Below are 22432 nucleotides of genomic sequence, written 5' to 3' on the forward strand. Positions count from 1 at the left end.
CCTGCCTCCTGCCTGATGACAGCTGGGATTGGTTCCAGCACAACCGCGACCCCCTTGAGGGTAAGCGGCTCAGAAAATGGATGGATGGATGGATGGATGGATGGATGGATAGATGGATGGATGGCCATAACCATGATCATTCATGTGCGCACATATAGCTGGTCGCCAACTAGTGGGATGATGTAAAAATATAATTGTCATGATGATAATAATAATGAGATTTATTATTGATTTCTACAATGATTCAAAGAGTTGGATGCCCGCTGTTTACATATTTATGAATGGAATATGTTTGACATCCACCACACATGTCCATGGAGCTCAGATTCTGTCTATCTGTGCCTCAATATACTTACCAAAATCACATTAGACCAGCTGCCCCAAAAGTTAGATGTGCTATCAGTAGGCATACGTCGAGACGGAATTTCTACCACCAAATCAGTCTGCCAAGCACACAGGCCAAAACATACACCGTTGCTATACCCGAAAGGCAAGCTGGTCTGATCCAAATTGGCAAACATGAAAAACAAGTCATGCCCTTCGCCAAAATGAGGATACACCAGCATTTGTGCTCTGTCGCAGATCTTCCATCTCCCAAAATAGAGCCCCATGTCTTGAGCAATGTTCAGCGTGATTGACTCTGTGATTGCTTTCCACCGGGCTCCTTTCTTCTCATAAAAACAACGTGAAAATGATTTTTTCATTTTGGATGTTTTTTTAATGGGAATTAAACACACTGGTCACTTTTTTTTAAATCACAAAAGGGTTTTGGGGAGAAAAAAAAATCACTAAATGTGGCCAGCCACTTTATTGAAGCAGACTTGACTGACAAGAACCAATCATCTGATTTTAGAGGCAAATAATCCTTAATGAGTTTTTCATTTATTTGTGCTTGTTTTTTTGTCATGTTCACAAAATGCATCAGAAATAGTTTGGCTGACTAGCAGGTGGGGGAAATCATTTCCATACCCTCCTCCCCCATCCTTTGTTTTACATTTTGCTTCACTTCCTTCTTTGCATCCACCTTTACCTTTTTCTTATCCTTCCATTTCCATCTTGGGCTTTTCTCCCCTCATTTCTCACCCTCTTCCCTTCCCTCATCCTCACCGACCCCTCCTTCTCCTACCAGGCATGACGTGGGATCACATCAAGGAACTGTTGCCGGGAGTTACGGGGATTGAGAGCGACGCATTGGAATGCAACTCCAGTGGAGCCCCTGAGAGCATTTGGAGGAGGAAGAGAAGGAGGTTGTCGACTATTTCCACTTCATGCCTCTCAAGTGTTTCATCCTAGTACTCTGCTCTCTCTCCCCCCCCCCCTCTCTCTTTCTAACCTATTTTTATCTTCCCCATTATCCCCACATCCTCTCTGGGCATCCACACTCTTCCTTGCACCTCTTCTTTGCCCTTGTGCTTGACTTTTGAGCTGTTTATTGGCTGTCTGTCAGGCTGTCGGACCAGGCTGGCTGTTTGTCTGTAAGCAGTGTAAATGCCAGCTAAACAGACAGTGGCAGTGGTAGGGAGGGCAAACACGCGGAGATGCAAATGCACACGCACTATGGCCAAACACACATTCTCTCTCATCAGCAGAATAAAAAGTGCTTTCTAGTGTTATTTGAATGAGACAGAAAAGATCCCTATTCAGCCCCTCTAGCCAGCTTTTATTAACACGGTGAGGCGACATGAGTGGTCCCTCTTTCCCCATCCCGTCCCTCAAACACACACACACACACACACACACACACACACACACACACACACACACACACACACACACACGCAGAGGGAACTGTTTCCTGCTCAGGTATGATTTCTTTTAGTGGGCCCCCTCGTCCTCCTTTTGATACCCCTTACTCCCCCCCTTCTCTCTCTCTCTCTCTCTCTCTCTCTCTCTCTCTCTCACTCTCTTTCTCTCAAAATAAGCTCAGATGCGTAAAGGGGCGGTCAAACGCCCCACACATCCACCAAAGGCTGAAACAGCAGCAGCACCACCACCACCAACTGCAGCAACAGCAGCAGCATTTCTTTGGAGCAGACCAGGGGCCGGGACGAATGTTGTCTCAACGCGGCAGTGAGTGACAAATGGACTCCCCTGGACTTGTTAGAACCAACCTAGGGGACGGACTTTTCATGCACGGATGCTCGTCTTCTCTTCTTTTTCAATTTTGGTGCCACAAACATCAACACTCTGGAGCCCCTGGCAAAGTGGTAGTTTTGTTCTATTTATTGATTGATTGATTGATTGATTGATTTTTTTTTAATATTCTATATATGTGTGTATACACATACAAAAACACATACTATCTGTTTGAGTTTGCAGCCATGATAGTCTGGTTGAGGTTTATTCTATCTATTCTAGAATATATTCTATTCTCTTATTTAGCAAATTGAATGAAAGCTCAGTATTAGATTTAATATTTTGATATTTAGTTTTGACATTGAAGGCCGTGTGAACAGTTTTAACTAATGTGAGTATAAAATCACAATACCATGTTTTGATTATTAATCAATTTAATTCATTTAGCAACTAAGAGGTTTTTATTATTATTATTATTTCTAAAAGAACATAACCCGTAAAGCATATCCATCTCAATTTTCTACGAGTTCACTTTTGCTTCTGGTCGGCATGTTGCCACTAGAGTTGCTTTGTGGCAGAGTGGAGGCACCAGTTCATTTTAAAGCAAGTTTCTGCTAAATTACTTTCAATAGAATCATCATTGGTTTCTCTTCACATGTGCTACCTTTACAATCTGCGAGCCACTGAAGCCATTCATGGAAGATTTGGCCCCTCCTACACGCAAGGACGAAGATTGAATATGGCACAATATTATTGGTCTAATCTAACATTTATTACACTGTCACTATTAAGTCACACTGTTTTTATTAAAGTATGCAGTTTAGAGGTTAGCACTGTAAATCACATTAGAAAGTCAACATCTTTTTTTAACCAATACTTTATCCGGCCATCCATGTCCATATCCATTCCCCATCCATGTATAATTTTCAACAGGTCCATTATTAATGTGATCTGAAATTAGTATGAACTTGTGGTAAAAGTAGTTTAAAAGACCAATTTAGTCCAAAGTGGGCATCATTCTGTAAACAAAACATTTTTTTTCTCTCTCTCTCTCTCTCTTTGTGTAAGTGTGCCTATACTTGCCCATATAACCCAGTCTCCCCTACGCCCAGTGCGCTGTATGGCTTTTTATTCCTATCTGACTCTACTGATGGTTCATATAGGGATGGAAGCCATGCACCGCGCTGGAAGCACACACAACACACTGGAACAAGTGTATTGCTGTAACTTGACACACACAAATCAATGTGTATGTGCATATGGGTTCATGTACTTAGCGGGACAGCTTTCACACAAAGTGGGGTATGGACACATTCGCACGTTTACGGTGAATTCGTGAACCACTGTAACACTTCCCCAACACATAAATCTGCCGCCATACCTCAAACACAATTGACATTGATCTCAACGAAGAGAACAAGTGGACTCTGATGAATCAGATCAATTTGAACCGGAGAAGCAGAACTCGTTCCAGGGGACCTGTCAACAAAAAACACAATGAAGAACCATTTAGTTACAGATATTGACTCACTTAGTTCTCATTCTTGGTCTCTGTTGAGTAATGACACATAGCAGCAAGTAATTATGACAGCAACACTGTATTTTGTCATTCAGTGGCCAGGATTATGAATCTACTCAACTGCAGAAGGGGCCAGGCCTTTATTGTATATTGCAGTTCATGTCAACAGACACTGGGATTTAAAACTACTACTTATAGAAGAAAAGGAACTATTATGGTAGCTATGCACACTGGGTGGCGCAAATGTCTCATAGCTACCTCACCATAAACAAGGATGACATAATGTTGGCATCAACTGGAAGACAAAAAGATTGTCTTTATGTCGGGATCTTGTTTACAATTCATTTTTCATCCATGCAATTCAATTAAATTCATACATGAGACCGTTTATCTGGCAATGCCTTGCAAGGTACTGTTGTTTTGGTTTGAAATAGTGTCAAATGCATGGCCTCACCCAACATTTTGATGTAATTTGTGAACTGAGATAATTACATTTACTGACCTGTTTTTTTTTTTTCTTTAGTGGGGAATGGGAATGAATTATCCACGTTAAGTAAGTGATTCAATTTGAGAGATTAAAAAAATAATGCTATCACTGTCAATGTTTTGTGGATAATTATTTCTGCAATCCTAAAATATTTGGTTCTATTATTTTCCCCTGCATGTTTTCTTGGTAGGTAAAAAAAAAAATACTGGATTAAAAAGTCACGCATCAGTTGACAAATCTTAATAAAAGAGTACATGATCATTTATTGAAAAGGGGTATTCACTGTGTTTTAATCAATCAGCCATGGCATTTCCGCTTTGTCCATTGTATTTTGAGAAATGTACAATTATGTCGTGGGGCGGAAAATGACGCAAATGCCTTTTTATCTGATACAATACAAAATAAATTTTTCCCATTTCATGTTGCTAAGGTTGTCATTATTGCTTGTCGTAGCTGAGGGGATGAAACCAACCCATATGTTTAGAACCGGTCAAATCGCACAAACGTGTTCAATTTTGGAATGTATAACGCTGTTTGGTATTTGGAGCGTCCATTTATTTCTGAGGGACAAAATTTCCCTTTGCTCTGGCGCTGCCTGCTGGATAAACTCAGTATTTCTGCTCTTTCCCACCACTGCGGTGCCTCCAAGAACATGGCTTGCAACTGACGTGCGTTTCTAGTTAGTGCAGTGGACAGGATCACCGACTGTCAAAGCAAGGTGCGAGTCCCAACGTGGAGTTTGTTTTACCTCTTCAGACAAAACCGAACGTCCCGTCAAGAAAAGTATATGATTGACAAAATATTCGGTGCCCTTTATTAAACAGATTGCGCTGATAAAATCTCAGCAAAATTTAAATGGAAATCCATCCATCCATCCATTTTATGAGGCTCCTACCCTCACTTGTCACTTTTCTTCCATGTTCCTTGTGGGAAATTAGTATGCCTCTGCGAGGTACTCACAAACTCAGAATAAAACAATGTAATTCTTTTTTTTTTTTTTTTTAAACTTGCTGTAACCACTTGTTAAGACTCATTTCGCAGGTGTTACAATAGAAGATCTCGGTAGGACTTCGCCTGAAAAAAGGGACAGCCCTAACAATATCATAACCAAAGGTAAAAGTTCAAGTTTCCACCTGTGTCGGTGCCGAATATCCTCGCTGGCTGGGACCCCTGCCTCCTTTCTCGAGCTAGCTACTCGCTAGCCAAGTCCCCACATCAGCGGAGCACAATGGACCTTTCCGACCTGTCAATCACTCGTACAATAACAGCCAATCAGATAGCCGCATTGTCTTAAACCCTGGTTTGACACGCCCCTCTTTGTCGTCATCTCCCACAAGCAAGGCTGGTTGTCAGTAGCGTGTGCTTGGAAAAGTTAATGTTACGAACAAAATGGTCCTCAGGTGCGCTTGGGGAACGTGCAATTCTGATGAAAGATATCCTGCTAGGTTACAAGGGGCCTGCTTGATTCATTTTCCAAAACCTAAAACACAGTTGACGAAGTGTCTACGATGGATTAAAGCTTGCGGAAGATCATACGTACAACTGAGTGTGGACAATGTGAAAAAAACACAAGGCTGTATGTTCGAAGGTAAGTGATGGAGAAGTAACTTCTTTGAGTTTGATTGAATTATTATCGGTGCTTTTTATACATTGCAGGAGAACAACTTTCACTTTGTTAGTGTATCACTGACCTGCTGAATGAAGTGTGTCATGTTTTATGACAAAGCGTCGGGTTAGTGACACGTAAATGCGCCACGCCTATTTGCCTTTTTTTTTTTATCACATCAGACTTTTAAGACGGTTCCATTAGGAGCCAAGTCAAATAAATACACCCACGCACCTATAAAGACTACAATGATATTACGTGTGATCTTCTCAAGAAAAAAGTACTCACCCTGCTTTACATGCGCACTACAATTCAACTATTTTATCCACTATTCTTCTATTCATTTTTCCACTATTTTTTTAAGTTTGTGAGGCATCAAACTTATTTGCATCGATCGCCAACATTTCGCTGTAACTCTGACATTGCGTCCGGCCCTGTCAAAAATGTTAATTCTGTGTACATATCCTTGCGTGAAATAGTTGAGACCTCTCTGTAGAACCCTCTTGGACAAGTCTGCCGCATTTGGCAAAAAACATACTGCAATATTATCTGGAATATGCGATAGAGAATCCAGTTCAAACCTGTTATGTTCAGTCGCCATTTTGGAAGATTGTGGGGCATGGCAACTGTAGCTAAGGGGGGCGGAGCTGAATATCGCCAGTCGGAAAGGTCCATTACAATGAGGACTGATGGAAGCCACCACTCACAAGTAAGTTTTCAGTCTGGAAGCAGAAACGTGTGTCCTTACATGGATACAGCCACCAATTATATTCCAGAAGCACGAGTCCTCCAGGCAATCACAATGGAGTGGGCCGTGTCCTACATGCAACACGAGTGGGATTCCCAATAACGACGCCTTGGTGTATGTAGACTTCATATCAATCCATCGTTTTTCTGAGCTGCTGATCCTCATAGGGATCGCGGGAGTGCTGGAGCCAATCCCAGCTATCATCGGGCAGGAGGCGGGGTACACCCTGAACTGGTTGTCAGCCAATCGCAGGGCACATACAGACAAAACAACGGTCGCAGTCACAATCACAGCGAAGGGCAATTTTGAGTCTCCATGCATGTTTTGGGAATGTAGGAGGGAACCGGAGTCGTCGTCTTCTTTTTCTTTCGGCTTGTCCCGTTAGGGGTCGCCACAGGGAGTCATCTTTCTTTATATAAGCCTATCTCGTGCATCCTCCTCTCTAACGACCACTGACGGGGAGTACATCCAAATTTCACACAGGCGGGTCAGGTTTTGAACCCCGTTCTTCAGAACTGAGGCCAATGCTGTAACGAGTTGCGCCACCATGTCACCTAGACTTCTTCATATTTATCGTATTTTTCACCACAAACGCACAACAAACCATAATTCGAACAGTCATTTCACACTCACTGTGCATTGGAGTCATGTGTAGCTGCTCCCATAAATCAGACTACACACGTCAAAGGCATAGCAGCATTGTTAAACGCTATGCGTGGACATTGAATTAATGTGTAGTTTCCTAATTCCCCAACTGATTTTGAACCCTCAACCTCAAAACTTGTCCTGTAAATACGCAATTTATGTGGGAGAAAAAAAATATACGCAGAGGCGCGTCGTATTTACCAAAGTAATCTGTGGTTGCTGCCATAACATGCAACACGCTTGTTTCTACACAAGGTGGCAATACGGATCAAAAGTGTTTGCAAGTCTTCAGAAAAAAAAACCCCGAAAGAAAGTAGCCGGATGCGACGTCACTATCCGTCCCTCTCACTTGTGGTTTTCTGCGGTGTTATCAAACACGTTTGAAAATGTTGAATAACTTCTTTTCCATGTCATCTAGGACCTGATTTAACGCAGCAAATTGTGAGACGTATCCTGTATGTTCGGATGTGATTAAGACAAAGAAAAGAAACATTTTAGCTAAGGTAAATAAAAGTGGGGAAAAGGGGGCAGCATGGTAAAGCGAAGAGGATCTAAGGCAGATGTCGACATAAAGAAGTCGAAGCAGGTGCTGACAGGAGCGAAAGAGAAGGTGAAGAAAAAAGATGCAGGTACCCACTCTGAACTCCTGTTTACTATTTAATTGTGCTGTTTTGTTTAGTTTTATTGACATAACCATTGACAGAATGTTTACAGAAAGTGTCACCTCCTACGTCCAGTTACTTATGTATACTAAGCGTTCAGCATTACAAAGGCCGTCATTGCTATTAATAGTCTTTATGATTATGTTAACTTCTTGAGCTAGGCCTAATTTAAACTCAAATCCTTTACAGAGATTTTGGCTCCCTATAGCTCCCACCACACCCCGTAGCACACTCTCCCACTGACAGATACAATTCCAAATTCCTTAGCGTTGTCAGCTTGTCACAGTAGTTCTCTGTTTTGCTTTTGCTCTCTTTCCGTCCCCTCTTAAAGGAGGACTCTTCCCCAAAATTCATATGGACAATAAACCCTCCAAATGTGAAGTAATATTATTATTACATATATTTTGGACATCAATTAAACATTTTTGAAATCCAAGCAAAATCTGGATGTGTGCCAGCTTTGACAGCCAGACCTGTAAGAAACATCCTTGACCCCCCCCCCCTGACGTCACCAGTGCTTAGCATTACAGACCATTCATTCTAGCTAAGCCAAAATGCCAATGTGTTCTGCACCAAACAGCAGCAAAATTGAGAAGGTGCCACAAATTTCTTCTTTAACCTCCCGTGGGGTCAGCCTGACAGGATAAAGCTGTGGCTGTCACAGTTGAGGCTCGTTCATCAATGGGGAAATTTGCACGCATCTAATCATTACTGGTTATTAGCCGCTTAGTTATAGCCTCTTTTTCTGGTACTGTATAAGCAACAACATACTTTATGAGGCGGCACGGTGGCGCAGCTATTTAATCCCGGACTTCTGTGTGTGGAGTTTGCATGTTCTCCCCGTGTCTGCGTATGTGTATCCTGCCTCCTCCCGTTGACAGCTAGGATAGACTCCAGCACTCCTGCGACCAACGTGTGGCTAAGAAAATGGATGGATGGATGTATATGTGTAAGCACACAAGACTTCCTGGTTACTATTTACAGCGATTCGCGCTTGCAAACCGCCCTGCTCTCGCTCCCCCCATCCCCGCCGCCGGTCGATCGCAGGAGGCTGGCTGCTTGAAAAGTATAACTTGGGGTAAAAAAGTCTGGCCACGCCTGCTGCATATTCTCTACATCTAAAGCAACTCCTCATAAAAGCATCAAACAAATCTCCGCTGTCCATATATAGCTCGTGCACGTGATGTCATCATTTTCACGGCGCCATATAGCCGGTCAAAAACAGCTGCTCAACCTTGTGGGAGACATTGAACCAGAGCAAAATAATCACAATGCCCGAGACTTGTTGTGCTGTTGGTTGTTACAACAGACAAGACAGATATTCAAAGAAGTAATTCTATAGAATACCAGCTGAAAAGTCGAGAAAAGATCGATGGATTTCGGCTATTAAATGTGATGGATGGTGCCCAACCATATACACACGACTGTGTAGTGATCACCTCATTTCAGGTAGGAATTATTCTTCTCAATATCAAATTCCCAAGAAGCATTTCTAATGCCAAGTTGGCTCATTTGAGAATAATGCGTTAAAAAAAACAAAACGACAGGGAGTCACAGAAGCGTATTGCGGCCACACTTTCATCCGACAGATGACAGATTTAATGTGTGCTCCCATTCCTATAATTTTGGGGAGAGTTTTCCTTTAAATTTCTGTTCAAGTGATAAATATCCAAATGCAATTGCAATTTGCAATTCAAATAACATATATATATATATATATATATCAAACACTGTTGGTGTACAGCAATACTGTTCCAACATAAAAAGGCGAACAATCAGATTGACCATACTGCTTGACCAAAAAATCAATCAAAAACAGAACAGGTTCACAAATAAATAAATTGTCTGATACTTACTTTACTGAAGGAATGGTTCCCTTTTCTTCTTACACTAAGGTTGTGACAATGCAGAAGAGGAGGAGAAGCTCAAAAGGAGGGTCATTCCAAAACGACGTTCCTCCTCAGGCCAAGGAGATGGGAATGTCTCGAAGAGGTCCATTGGTATCATCGGCACGAAACACTTCCAGTCACCAGCGAAGATTGAAGATAATAAACTCAGCAATAATGATTATGATGAAATGATGAGTTCCGTCACCCCAGTGAGAGACGATGTAAAGGAGGAAAAAGAGGAGAGTGAGGAAGAGGATGATGACTGGGAGGAGGTTGAAGGTGAGTAAAGAACGTGAAGAATAACCTCGTATTAGTTTTTCAGTTAACGTGTCTTTGTGCTTTGTGAGAACTGGCTGAGCCTCTGGATACAGCAGAAACCTCAGAACCAGTCCTGCCATCTCAGCCTGTAGAGATAGAAATTGAGACCCCAGAAGTCCGAAAAAAGTAAGTGAACATCACGAAGCATTTGTTTGGAATTGATATACTGCAGAGCAGGAATGTCACTAATTTTAGTTTGTGGACCACATTCACCCCAAATGGGTGGGACTATTACGTGTCCTTGTGTGCTATAAATAACGACAATTCAATAAAAAAAAGAAATGGGTGCCCATAATTACAACTACATTTGGTAAAACATTTACATTTATTGATTATTATATTCTTCCAAAACAGATAAGGTAACTCAAATGTCATAATACAAATTAGTGTAATTTCAACAATATTGTGAATCAGTGTTTTCATATACAAATGCAAGCTCACAATTGATCTACTAACTCCATACTGTATGTACCTTTTATAACGACTTTAAGGAATCATTTTTACATACATTTTCACAGCCATCTGGAAATGTTGGACTCATAACACAGACTAAGTTATCCCCCTACCTTTTAAATGTATTAAGGGACCTTGACTGAGTAAAACTAACTACAAAAAATTTGTAACAATGATTATAATCAATTATAATTACGATGCTAAGTGTGGATGTGGATATTTTTCCTTTTTCTTGTTTTTTGTGGGTAAAATGACATTCACTCGCACATAATGCTCGGACACAAACAAGAGTGTGTCGTGTCCCCTTTCCCGGAAATTTAACACAAATACACTAACTGGAAACCATGTTTGTACCATCAAAGACAAAGGTAAAAAGGAAAATGTGTGTCGTGTCATAGGTTTTGCAGATTCAAATCTGTTCATTAAAAACATTTTCCTTTTCAGCACAAACCCATTTTATTTCAGTTATTCATAGTTCAAATGACAGCTAACTACAAGTAGGTCTATAATTGCCTCTTTTACATACCTTCACAGATTTCCATTTCTTGCATATCCCTTAATTGAATTCTAGCATTATAATCAAGGAAAAAGTGAATAACTTTCCATTAGTCCTCTTGAGCCCATGGCCCCACCTTGTACTTATTAGGGTTTGGGTTTGAATTTGAAGCTAGCTGGGATAGGCTCCAGCTCTCCCGCAAGGCATGTGAGGATAAGCGGCTTGGATAATGGATGGATAATCATCATTTGTAATTGTACAGACAGAAGAGGAAGGCAGAGTTTGAGATGTACTTGAGACGGATGATGAACCGTTACAAGAAGGACCTGGTGATAGACACACACAAGGTGAACACAAGCACAAATGTTTTGTTGATGAGAAGTCTTCCGTGCTCCCTTTGTGACTTTCTGTGATTGTCTTCTTATGCTCCCTCAGGTGCACCTCATGTGTCTGTTAGCCAGCGGGATGTTCCACAACCGCCTGTGCAGTGAACCCGACTTGCTGGCTGTCACTCTGTCATTGCTCCCCGCTCACTTTAGTGCAGTTGCCAAGGAACGCAAAGACCACAACTATATATGTGGGCTTTTAAAATGGTGTGTACATATTAATACAATGTGTAAATCAGTGATTCCCAACCATGGGCTGCACCCTCTGGCGGTGTTTCCCAATCATTAATGAGCCATCGCAGCCATTTTACATTGAAAAAAGTCGCACGGTGCACTGCCACAAAAAGTATGGCAAGCGAAACAATGATGAGCTCATCTCAATTAACTCACAAATATATTTATCCATCCATCCATTTTCTTAGCCGCTTATCCTCACAAGGGTCTCGGGGAGTGCTGGAGCCTGTCCTAGCTGTAAACGGCAGGAGGCGGAGTACACCCTGAACTGGTTGCCAGTCGGTCACAGGGCACATCGAAACAAACAGCCGCACCCACAATCACAGCTAGGGGCAATTTAGACTGTCCAATTAATGTTGCATGTTTTGGGGATGTGGGAGGAAACCCGGAGAAAACCCACCGAGACACGGGGAGAAGATGCAAACTCCACACAGGCGTGGCCGGGATTGAACCCGGGACCTCAGAACTGTAAGGCCAACGCTTTCCAGCTGAGCCACCATTGAACCCATGACCTCAGAACTATGAGGCCAACGCTTTCCAGCTGAGCCACCGTGCTGCCAAATTTATTTCTTCAGTGTGAAATCTGAGTGCAAAATTTCATAAAAGGAATAGAAAGTTTAATTAAAAACAACTCATAGTTGTAGGAAACCATGACATATTCTGTCATATGAATGGCAACAGCTGTAAACTAGTTTATTGCAAGCTAATGTAAAAGCATTTATTTGTTCATGCACTTGGCTGGCAATCAGTTCTGGGTGCACCCCACCCCCTGCCCGTCGATAGCTGTGATAGGCTCCAGCACTTCCACGACCCTTGTGAGGATAAGTGGTTCAGATAATGTTTGAATGATGATTTCTAACTTTGATTTTCTTTAATGTGTGTGAAACAAAAATTGGTACAGTGTTCAAATTGTAAATACACTTCCAAGTAAAGGATCGTTAATGTCATTGCACTTTCCAGGTTTCAAGCAACTTTCACCCTCAACCCCAGTCTTCCTTACGAGGAGCGTCCAAACCCTCGGACCCTATTGGAGAGACGTCTGGCCAGCCTGTCGGCAAAGAACCACCAGGAGATGACTCATGTTGGTAGTTCACCTCCACCAGTGTAATGGAATGGTTCACAGAATCCTATTGATGTGGTTGCGTTCTGTTTATGCTTCCGGTAGCTCTTCATGTTGGTCCTCAGGTCTCTGCAACTGTTTTGCCGCCTGGTTCTTTCTCTGCAGCCTATTCCTCTCAAACCTCCACCAGCTAAGGTAACGTCACCATTTTATATACATAAATACAGCGTGGTAAACTCTCTATGCCCCCTTCTGAAATTTTGTTGCATAGTTTCCTCTCTTAAATATTTTAGTTCATATAACATTTTTCCTTTTTGAATCACATAAAGATGCATCCATTCATTCTCAATACCGCTTATCATGCTCAAGGTCATGGGGCACTTGAGCCTGTCCCCTTGACTTCATCCAAAAGGGAGACTACGCCCTGGTTGCTAGTCAGTCGCAGGAGGGCACATAGAGACACAGACACCCATTCACAGGCACATTCACACCGTCACTGAGTGGGAAAAGAACCCACGCTGCTCACAACAAAGTCAGATGAATGTAACACTACACCCTCATTGACAGCGACACAAAGATAATCCAAGTAAACATAAAATGCATTTTTGAAATGATTTTATTTATTAAAGTGAAAAAAACTATTCAAAGCTACCTGGCCCTGTGTGGAAAAAGTAATTCCCCCTCCATTCATCCGTTTTCCAAGCATCTTATCCTCACAGGGGTCGTGGGAATGCTGGAGCCTATCCCAGCTAGCTCTGGGCAAAAGGCAAGCTACACCCTGAACTGGTCGCCAGTCATAAATCTGATAACTGGTTGAGCCACTTTCAACAGTAACATCCAGCATCAACAACATCAGAATTTTTTTCTAAAATTCTATACTGCTTACCCTCATTAATGTACATTTTACATTCATGCTAAAAATAGTGGCACCCTGAAGGTGTCTTTTATATATATTTTTCTAAAATCCGAACACTATTCTAGCAGCCATATAACAAATGGAAATAATGTTGGTAATTCTAATTGGCTTCAAACAGGAAGGATTTTGTCTGCTTTTGATCTGATAGGCTCCAGGATGCACGTGACCATAGTGAGGATAAGCAGTACATAAAATGGAAAATTAAACATTTATTTAATTTTTAATTTTAATTTTTGCACTCCTCTTTCGCTGTGTATTATAAATAATTGCACCTGTCATTCTTGCCCATCAAATTCAGTGGGTGGCCACTACACGGGACTAATACTGACCTAGCTCCAGTAAAATTGCTTGGTCCTGCATGAATTTACATTGTAAATTCAAGAGACATTGTAATCAAAGTCAGCAACTCAACGGTAAATACTTGAGTATGTTTCATGCACTTCACGCCCAAGTTAATAACAGACATTTTAGACCTAGCAGAAAATATAGACGCAGGAATATAAGACCCTAAGAGTATAGCTTGCAAAGCGCGTCGATGTTCTAGTCCCTTTACCATTCTATAGCGTTGTGTCTGGTGTGGTGCAATGAGTGAATTGCTGAGTGGATTGGGGTTTCAAAGTGGACAATCAAATGACACATAAAACATACTTTTCATTCACTGTATGGAGTACTGTACATCAATCATTAATATTAACTGGGCAAGCTGGCTTGCAGTTCAAGAGTTAACCCATGGATCGTTTGCAAGAACAAGCAATTTTAATCGGAGCTGAATCGGCACGAGTCTCTCCTCGTGCGCCTCTTGCCTTCCCACTGAGTTTAATGAGAATGACAGATAGGAGTGCCAAGATCGATTCAATTGTAAAATGATTATGTAGTATATTGAAATATTATTGAAATGAATATTCAGATTACATACATGTTGAAATAATGAATTATGCAAATAATAAATACATATTTAAATAATATTATTTTAAAACCATAACTTAAATATTGAACTCAATAAATAATTACCGGAATTATTAAATACACCTTGTTTAATGTTTATTTTAAAAAATTTATTTATGTATCTATTTGACCTTGGCACTCGCATTTCTTCATTGGTATATAGGGAAATGAGGTAAATCTGTGCAGGGTGAGGCCAACTTTAACATGATCTAATCCAAATTCCAGGTAATCAATCAACGTCACATCAAGTTGTCATTTGTTGTGTGTAGGATCAAGTAGATATTCAGCATTTTTTGTATGTTATTGTGTTCTTGTGGTATCAAAAATATATTCATCATGCCGCTGTTTTCATATTTTGTGTCTTGTCTCCAGGCCAAAGGAGCCACAACTTCTTCTGTCTCACTAGCAAAGACAAACCAAACCCAGGAAATAACTAAGACCAGCTCAACTGAACAGAAAGTGTCTCCAGGCACTAAGAGGCCAGCTCGAGGAATAAAGAGTGCCAAAGACCGGGGAGGAAAAAAAGCCAAGAGGGAACCATTAAAGGAAGAGGAAGTAGAGGCAGACGAGAAGATTACCTTGTCAGGAGGCCAAAGACCAAAGAACTCCAAACGGCGCAGCATTGCCTCGAAGGTTAGCTACAAAGAAGAAAGCAACAGTGAAAATGAGGTGGAAAGTAGTGATGAAGACTTTCAGGCATTCAGTGAAGAAGACAGCGACGATTCAAAGAGTGGGACCAAAACTGTCAAGGGAGTAAAGAGTGAAGAGAGAAGCAAAAGCAAAAGCAAAGATAAAAAAAAAAGGAACCAGAAGAAAATGAGTGGTGTCGAAAATGACGAGGAGAATCACGAGGAAGGTGAAAAAAGAATGTCGAGCAGTAAAGGAAAGCAAAAGGGGATGATAAAGAAAAATGGTTTTGGAGCTGATGAGTGGTTGGAGGTGTTCGTGGACAAAACCTCCTCGTGGGTATGCGTTGATGTGGAACATGGAGTGGGAGAGCCTCACCGCTGCTTCCAGAATGCAACATGGCCAGTCACGTATGTGGTGGGTGTGGACGGAGATGGCTTTCTGAAGGACCTTGGCCGGAAGTACGACCCCACCTGGATGACATTGACCAGGAGGAGGCGGGTGGAGGAGGAGTGGTGGGAGGAGACGCTGCAGCCGTTTCAGAGACCACAAGATGAGCGGGACATAAAGGAGAATAAGGAGGTGAAGTATTATCAAATAAAAAAATTGTTGGAGGAGATGGTAAACTGGATTCAACATCAATCTTTATTTTGTTGCCCACCCAGATGGAAAAGAAGTTGCTGAACAAACCCTTGCCCATCTCCATCACTGAATACAAGAACCACCCACTGTACGCCTTAAAGAGACACCTGCTCAAGTATGAAGCCATCTATCCCGACACGGCTGCCATACTTGGATACTGCCGGGGAGAGCCGGTATACTCCAGGTTAGTTCAAGTCTCAACACACTTAAAAATGTGGACACCTTGAAATAGCAATGTAACAAGTGACTCTGGAAATTTCTAAAACACAGTGAAAGATCACTTCCGCTGCATCTAAAATCCTCCATAGGAAATAAATTCTTGAGGTTTAAAAAAATGTATGTGACCTACCCACATTGCTCTTCTCAGTTTTCCTTTCTTTCTTTTTTTTTTTTTTTTTACTATTTGAGAGGTTTTTAAAGCAGGTGACTTTTGGTCATTTTCAACTTGTAGAACCACATGGGATTTTGGTTCATACGACCTTATAGGTGGGTATTTTCAACTGAATCTTGTCAGCCAATCGGAGAAGGACTTCATTAACTACAGATGAAACAAGAGCATTGTCGAGGTATATTGTGAAATTATTACATTTTAACATTTTACCTATTTTCCAGGCTACAAGCCGCAACTTTTATCTAGGGCTGTGATCCCTTTGGCATATGTATCGATGCGGATAAAATATAGATTTCTTTTATCGCTAACAGCTATAAGTTTAAATGTGCAGCAAAAAATGGTTAAAACATGGCCGTTCCCATTAATGCTCTCGTGCTTGAGCATGCGCAGATGCCACCAATTTTTCAGAAGACAAACAGTAGCTTCAATGCACATAGAAGACGCCGAAGCTACCACGCGCGTGTCGGAAGAAGAGGGCGCTAGTTTTTAGTGCACTCAAAGTAAAACGCAGCACGACACACACAAAATATATATTTTTAATTTAATTAATTTAAAATCTTTCATAAAAACTTCCTTCGATAACAGTACTGTATTATGAGAAGTTGAATTAACCTAATACAGTCCCCAAAAAGGGAATTTCCCCCCTGCTCTAAAAACTCAATTTCTCTCTGAATCAATCATTTGATTTTCAAAATAATTCTTGGTATGTTGTACACGAGTTAATGTGGGCATTCCAGACAGACTCAGCATTTTGACAGTGTCACATTGCTGCTTAAAATGCATCCATTCTTCATACATCGACCAAGAAAGTATGAGTTCATCATAGATATTTTTTGATGGTCATGAGACAATTGAATGAATATCATGCTGCTGTCTGAATAGTGTATCAATGTTATTTATTTTTCAATTTTGTTTATGTCATGCTAAAATATAATAGGAATGATTTCTCTTGTTTGTATTGTTGTTTATTAGAACATTGTTTATCAATATCTATTGTTGTAGTTTCAAGCAAGAATCAATGTGTCCTACTGTTTAGACAGATATTTCTGATTTTGCGTCTTTCTACTAGAGATTGTGTCCACACGCTACACTCCAAAGACACGTGGCTGAAAGAAGCACGGACTGTCAGGATAGGAGAACTACCCTACAAAGTGAGAAGATTTTGTTTTTAATCGGAAAATTATTAGAGATTATGAAAAGGAAAAAATATTAGCGATTATTTACAGTGCTTAACCAATTTAAGACTACCGCTCAATGTGAAGTTTAATTTTACAGCCATCCTACATTAATGACATTGTAGGGCTGCACAATTAATATAATTTTAATCATTATTTTGGCTGCCATAGTTAATTGTGCCCGATCAGCTGCATTTTTTAAAATATTTTTGTTCGTTTGTTTATTTTACATTTAAAATGTGGGCACTGCATATGACAAGTGCTTCATTTGCAGTAGTCCCCTGTCACCAGGGGCCAAACATATTGTTAAGGTATCATTCATGCTCTGTGGACACCTTCAAAATAAAAGCAGAATAAAAGCATTGATATCGCATGTAAAATAGTAAACTTTTGTTTTAAAGTTGGCCCTCAGCATAGTAGTGGAGAGGCAGCATGTCATGGTATGACACTATTAACAACTGTTGTAGCAGCTGCCGTGACTTTAATATTTGGGCTGGCCTGACTGTAAAAAAAAAAAAAAAAAAAAATGGTGCCAGTAAGTAGAGAGGAAAATCATAACAGTTGAGTTCTTTGCGGTTTGGAACTGTACACTACTGAGCCATGGTCAAGCATATACTGTACCTGTCCTTAACAGTTCACTATATTGATGCTTTCCGTCTAATGTTAGTTGTAGTCACTTCCATTAAGTTGCAATTTGTGTTTGCACATTGTAATTGGATATTTATTCAGGTAGCCAATGGTGAAGAACTTTTTGGAGGTATGTTTATTTCTTATTTTCATCTATCTTTTATTCTTATTTAAAGATTTTGCACAAGGCATTTTTTCCTAACTTGAGGAATAGTTGTCATTAATAATCGTGATTACAATATTGATCAAAATAATCGTGACTTTCATGCATTTCCTGAGCTGCTTATCCTCACAAGGGTCACGGGAGTGCTGGAGCCTATCCCAGCTATCATTGGGCAAGAGGCGGGGTACACCCTAACCTGGTTGACAGCCAATCACAGGGCACATAGAGACACTCACAGTCACACCTTAGGGCAATTTAGAGTCTTCAATTAATGCATGTTGTTTGAATGTGGGAGGAAATGCCTGGAGAAAACCCACGCATGCACCGGGAGAACATGCAAACACCACACTGGTGGGGCCGGGAATGGAACCTCGGTCTTCAGAACTGTGAGGCCAACGCTCAAATCCAGTCCTCACCTGTGTGGAGTTTGCTTGTTCTGCCCATGCCCGCGTGGGTTTTTTCGGGTGCTTTATTACCATAATTAGTGACTTCTCTGAGAAGTTTAGGTAATTCAAACTAGTAGAACATCAAGAGCTCATTAAAGTTAAGAGTCTGCATTGAAGCACGTCATGAAGCTGGATGGATTATCCTCATTAGCATGACTGTTCTTCTCATAGTGCTTGATACCGTAATTCGGTCCCTTAGGTTGTTTAGCCTATTCAGACAATGTTCCATTCATAGAATATTGAATTGATGAGATTGTGTGTTTCATGTCAGATGGTGAAAGGCTTCTCTAATCGTTCCCGTAAGGCTCGAATGATGACCGAGCAGAAGGACGCAAACGACCTTGCTCTGTTTGGAGAATGGCAGACGGAGGTGTATCAACCTCCAATTGCTGTGAATGGAAAGGTTGGAAAGGTTTTGGGTTTGAAATGTTACAAAGCCAAAATTTGGAAAATAACTTTAAAAAAAAATGCATTGAAATGAATAAAATACCTCAAATGGATTTTTCAGTTTAATTTATCCACTTTGCCTTGTATTGTTTTCTTATTGTTTGTTGCCTTTAGGTTCCCCGCAACGACTACGGCAACGTCTACTTGTTTAAGGCCTGTATGCTCCCAGTGGGCTGCGTTCACCTCAAGCTATCCAACCTCCACCGCGTGGCCAAGAAGCTGGACATGGACGCTGCCCCTGCAGTCACTGGCTTTGACTTCCATGGAGGATATTCGCATGCGGTGTAATACTTTTTATTTTTTTTTAATGAACATTAGCTTCAAATTTTGTGTTTTGCCACTTTTAACACCAGGCAATAATACTGAGCAGCAACAGTGTGTATAGCAACTTTACACGAGTAATGTATAATATGTATGCAAATAAGAATCCCAAAATGACATGATTAAATGGATATTATATTTGCTGAAGTTTGTCAATAGCAGTGAATATTATAGGTAGCCATTAAACACATGGAATTCTATCAGCATTGGATTGACAACAATATATGACTATTAACAGTATTTTACAAGACTGCACAAAAAAACATTTTACTACATAGGTCACAGTGTTATCAAGGCGATATGTTTACAACCTTCCAACTCTTTTCCATTGCGCTTATCCTCATTGGGTTCGCAGGTGAACTAAAGCCTATCCCAGTTCAGTTAGGGAGAGAGGTTGGGTACAGGCTGGAGTGGATAGAAAAACAACCGTTCACACTCATATTCATGTGTATTGTGGATAAATAAGTCTTAAATTGACCTACGATGCAAGTTTTTGGAATGTGAGTGGAATTTTGATGAGTAGGCAATGTTATACATTAGAGCAGGGGTCACCAACGGGATTTCCGCGGGCACTGAGTGACCCTCAGGAACACAGGAGTAGCCCTTGGGCCTATTCTGAAAAAGCTCCTTAGTCATACTTTATGAATGTGGTGAAAGTGATCGATTGATAATACAAATGCTTTCAGAGAATATAGTAATATAGAGATGCATATTATTTATCTGTGTAGGAACCTTGTGAAATCATTGTTGATAACTATTGTGAGAAATAATATACATAATCAGTGTTTTCACGTCAAATAATGTCATTAATTATTAATACTTGTACTACTACTACTTGGTAGCCGTTTGCATTAATTACTACCCAAGAAGAAGCTCCAAGTTTCAAAAAGATTAAGTTCCCCTCCTTGAGAGAATACCCACCGAGTTATATTGGGCATGGCAGGAATAATGTTGCCAAAAATTCACTCATTATTCACAATGTGAAGTGTTAAAATATGCCTTATTTTTCATGGTTAACTACCGGGTTTTTTGTGGTGGTCACATGCAAAGAAAAAAACATGATGACAACACATTTTACCTTAGTAATTCATTGTATAATATTAATACTATATTTACAAATTTGGTTCCCATGTGTGCTCCAGCACTGACGGTTACATTGTGTGTGAGGAGCACGAGGAGATCCTCAAAGCTGCCTGGGAGGAAGAACAAGAGGTTCAAAAACAGAGGGAGAAAGAGGTGCGTGGGTGTCCACTTGGGGGAGTGGCATTGAAAAGTTGGTCATTGTTTTGGTAAATGCCGTTATGGCTTCCATTTTTCAGAAAAGAGAAAAGAGGGCAATCTCCAATTGGACTCAGCTTGTGAAGGGCCTTCTGATCAGAGAGCGTCTAAAGCAGCGTTATGGCACGAAGGGCCAGGCTACAGGAGGGCTCCGGCCCCCTACTACTGACGGAGACAAATGTGATGGCCTTTCGTCGGATGAAGGGGGTGTTGGGGAAGAGGAGAATACCAGTGCTAAAACTGCGTTGGAGACACTGGCTCTGTCTTGGCCCCAAAACAGGCAAGCAGAGGAAGAGAAAGGGGGAAGTGTCAGCAGAAAGAAGACAAAGCTGGAGAGGAGAGCCAAAGAGAAACATTTGTTCCCCTTTGAGAAAGTATGATGCTGCAAGACTTTTCACTTTCCGTGTTACTTTGTACTTTTCACGTCACTGTTCATTCAATGCCCTTCTGAGTACACTCCGTATGCATACAGTTAGTTATTGGTGGTTTTATTGACGAGTAAATCATAATTGGTAATGAACACTGCATGGAGAGTTTTCACTGAAAAGAAGCTGAAAGGTGTCATTATGAATGTTTGACATGACCACATAACTTTCATTTTCCCCATCAGTCGGGCCTCTTGGGTTGCATTCATATATTTTATATATCTAAAGGAAACTGTACACATGGATGTACACTGCCTCTTTTTCTTTCATGCTGTTGCAAGTATCGGTACTACATGTCTGTTTGCCGCTATATGTTGAACTTCACATGATAAAACCCAGAAAAATAAATTAGTGGACTTCCAGTTTACAGGTAGATATCGATAAATTAAAACTGTGTCAAAAGTTTATAAGTTGTTCAAAAAGTAAAGCTCAAAAAATGATTTTAAGCGCACTCTGAGTGAAATATTTTTCCATGTTAAATGCATCTGCTTACTTTGTAATGTATGTGTACTGAAATACATGGACTTTTCTCCCATATTGTAATTTATTGAGACTTTCCTAATTGCTCAGGCCTTTGAATCACTTGTAACCGGACTGTTCTGTTTGTATAGATGACATTTCACCTCTCATCCACGCATACCTGAATGCTGTGATTGATACCATAACTATGGGTTGAGGATATAATTGTATGAACCTGAAATCTTTCAATTTCTATTTTTTATACCTGTTGTCTTCTGGCATATGGTGTATACATGTACAGCACAGTAAGTCATTTATTTATACAAATATGTAAAACAAAGTTCAAACATCAGACACTCATCTTTGATAGCTCTTGAAGAAATCTTTTGGGAAGCAGTTTAAATTTCCTTTGGGTCCTATGTTTCAGTCTCCTGCTGCAGGACTGTTTTGCCAAATGGCGAAGTTGGTTGTGGATATTTGCATTCTTCATTGAAAGTGATTTTTTTTTTTGTAAGTGAATATTGAAATATAATTAAAATGAAAAAAGTGTCAAATGCTGTCATCACTTTATAATCTTAATGGGTTTTTTAATCTTTATAGTGCTCACTTACACAGACGGTGGGATTTTATAGAACTACAGTGGAGGAACTGGTTAGAGCATTGGCCTCACAGTTCTGAAGATCGGGGTTCAAATCCCGGCCCCGCCTATGTCGGGTTTGCATGTTCTCCCCATGCTTGTGTGGATTTTCTCGTGGCACTCCGGTTTCCTCCCACACCCCAAAAACATGCATAAATATGAGATTCTAAATTGCCCTGAGGCGTGATCGTGAATGTGGCTGTTGTTTGTTTCTATTTGCCCTGCGAAGTTGGCAGACAGTTCATGGTGCACCCCACCTCCTGCCCGGTGATGGCTAGGATAGGCTCCAGCACTCCCCCGAGTCCGCAACCCTTGTAAGGATAAGCGTCTCAGAAAATGGATGGATGGGGTTTT

General features: G+C 40.8%; 2 protein-coding genes across 4 annotated transcripts in view; one reads left to right on the forward strand and one right to left on the reverse strand.

Annotated features, from left to right (window-relative positions):
- The window catches only part of si:dkey-72l14.3 (Glyco_hydro_56 domain-containing protein), an 89027-nt gene extending 83668 nt beyond the window's left edge, over positions 1-5359 (reverse strand). For both annotated transcript variants that reach the window (XM_061832735.1, XM_061832668.1), the window contains exons 1-2: positions 5216-5359; positions 3458-3555 (exon numbers count right to left, since the gene is read on the reverse strand). The gene's annotated coding sequence lies outside the window, so the exon portion shown is untranslated. The remainder of the gene's footprint in view (positions 1-3457; positions 3556-5215) is intronic.
- Positions 5360-7381: 2022 nt separating this feature from the next.
- On the forward strand, positions 7382-21975 carry xpc (xeroderma pigmentosum, complementation group C). 2 transcript variants are annotated; one of them, XM_061832839.1, is made up of 14 exons: positions 7382-7710; positions 9639-9911; positions 9980-10076; positions 11162-11246; positions 11335-11492; positions 12480-12600; positions 12685-12774; positions 14813-15649; positions 15733-15893; positions 17170-17251; positions 18783-18914; positions 19073-19242; positions 20422-20515; positions 20599-21975. In XM_061832839.1, exons 1-14 carry the CDS (start codon positions 7614-7616, stop codon positions 20935-20937), a joined length of 2736 nt encoding a protein of 911 aa, XP_061688823.1. In that variant the 5' UTR covers positions 7382-7613; the 3' UTR covers positions 20938-21975. The 2 variants fall into 2 exon arrangements, with proteins under 2 accessions (XP_061688823.1, XP_061688832.1); XM_061832848.1 differs by lacking the exon at positions 7382-7710 and having other exon boundaries at positions 9756-9910; positions 9984-10076.
- The last annotated feature ends 457 nt before the right edge of the window (positions 21976-22432 follow it).

This window comes from Syngnathoides biaculeatus, chromosome 2 (genome assembly GCF_019802595.1).
Source record: "Syngnathoides biaculeatus isolate LvHL_M chromosome 2, ASM1980259v1, whole genome shotgun sequence".
NCBI lineage: Eukaryota > Metazoa > Chordata > Actinopteri > Syngnathiformes > Syngnathidae > Syngnathoides > Syngnathoides biaculeatus.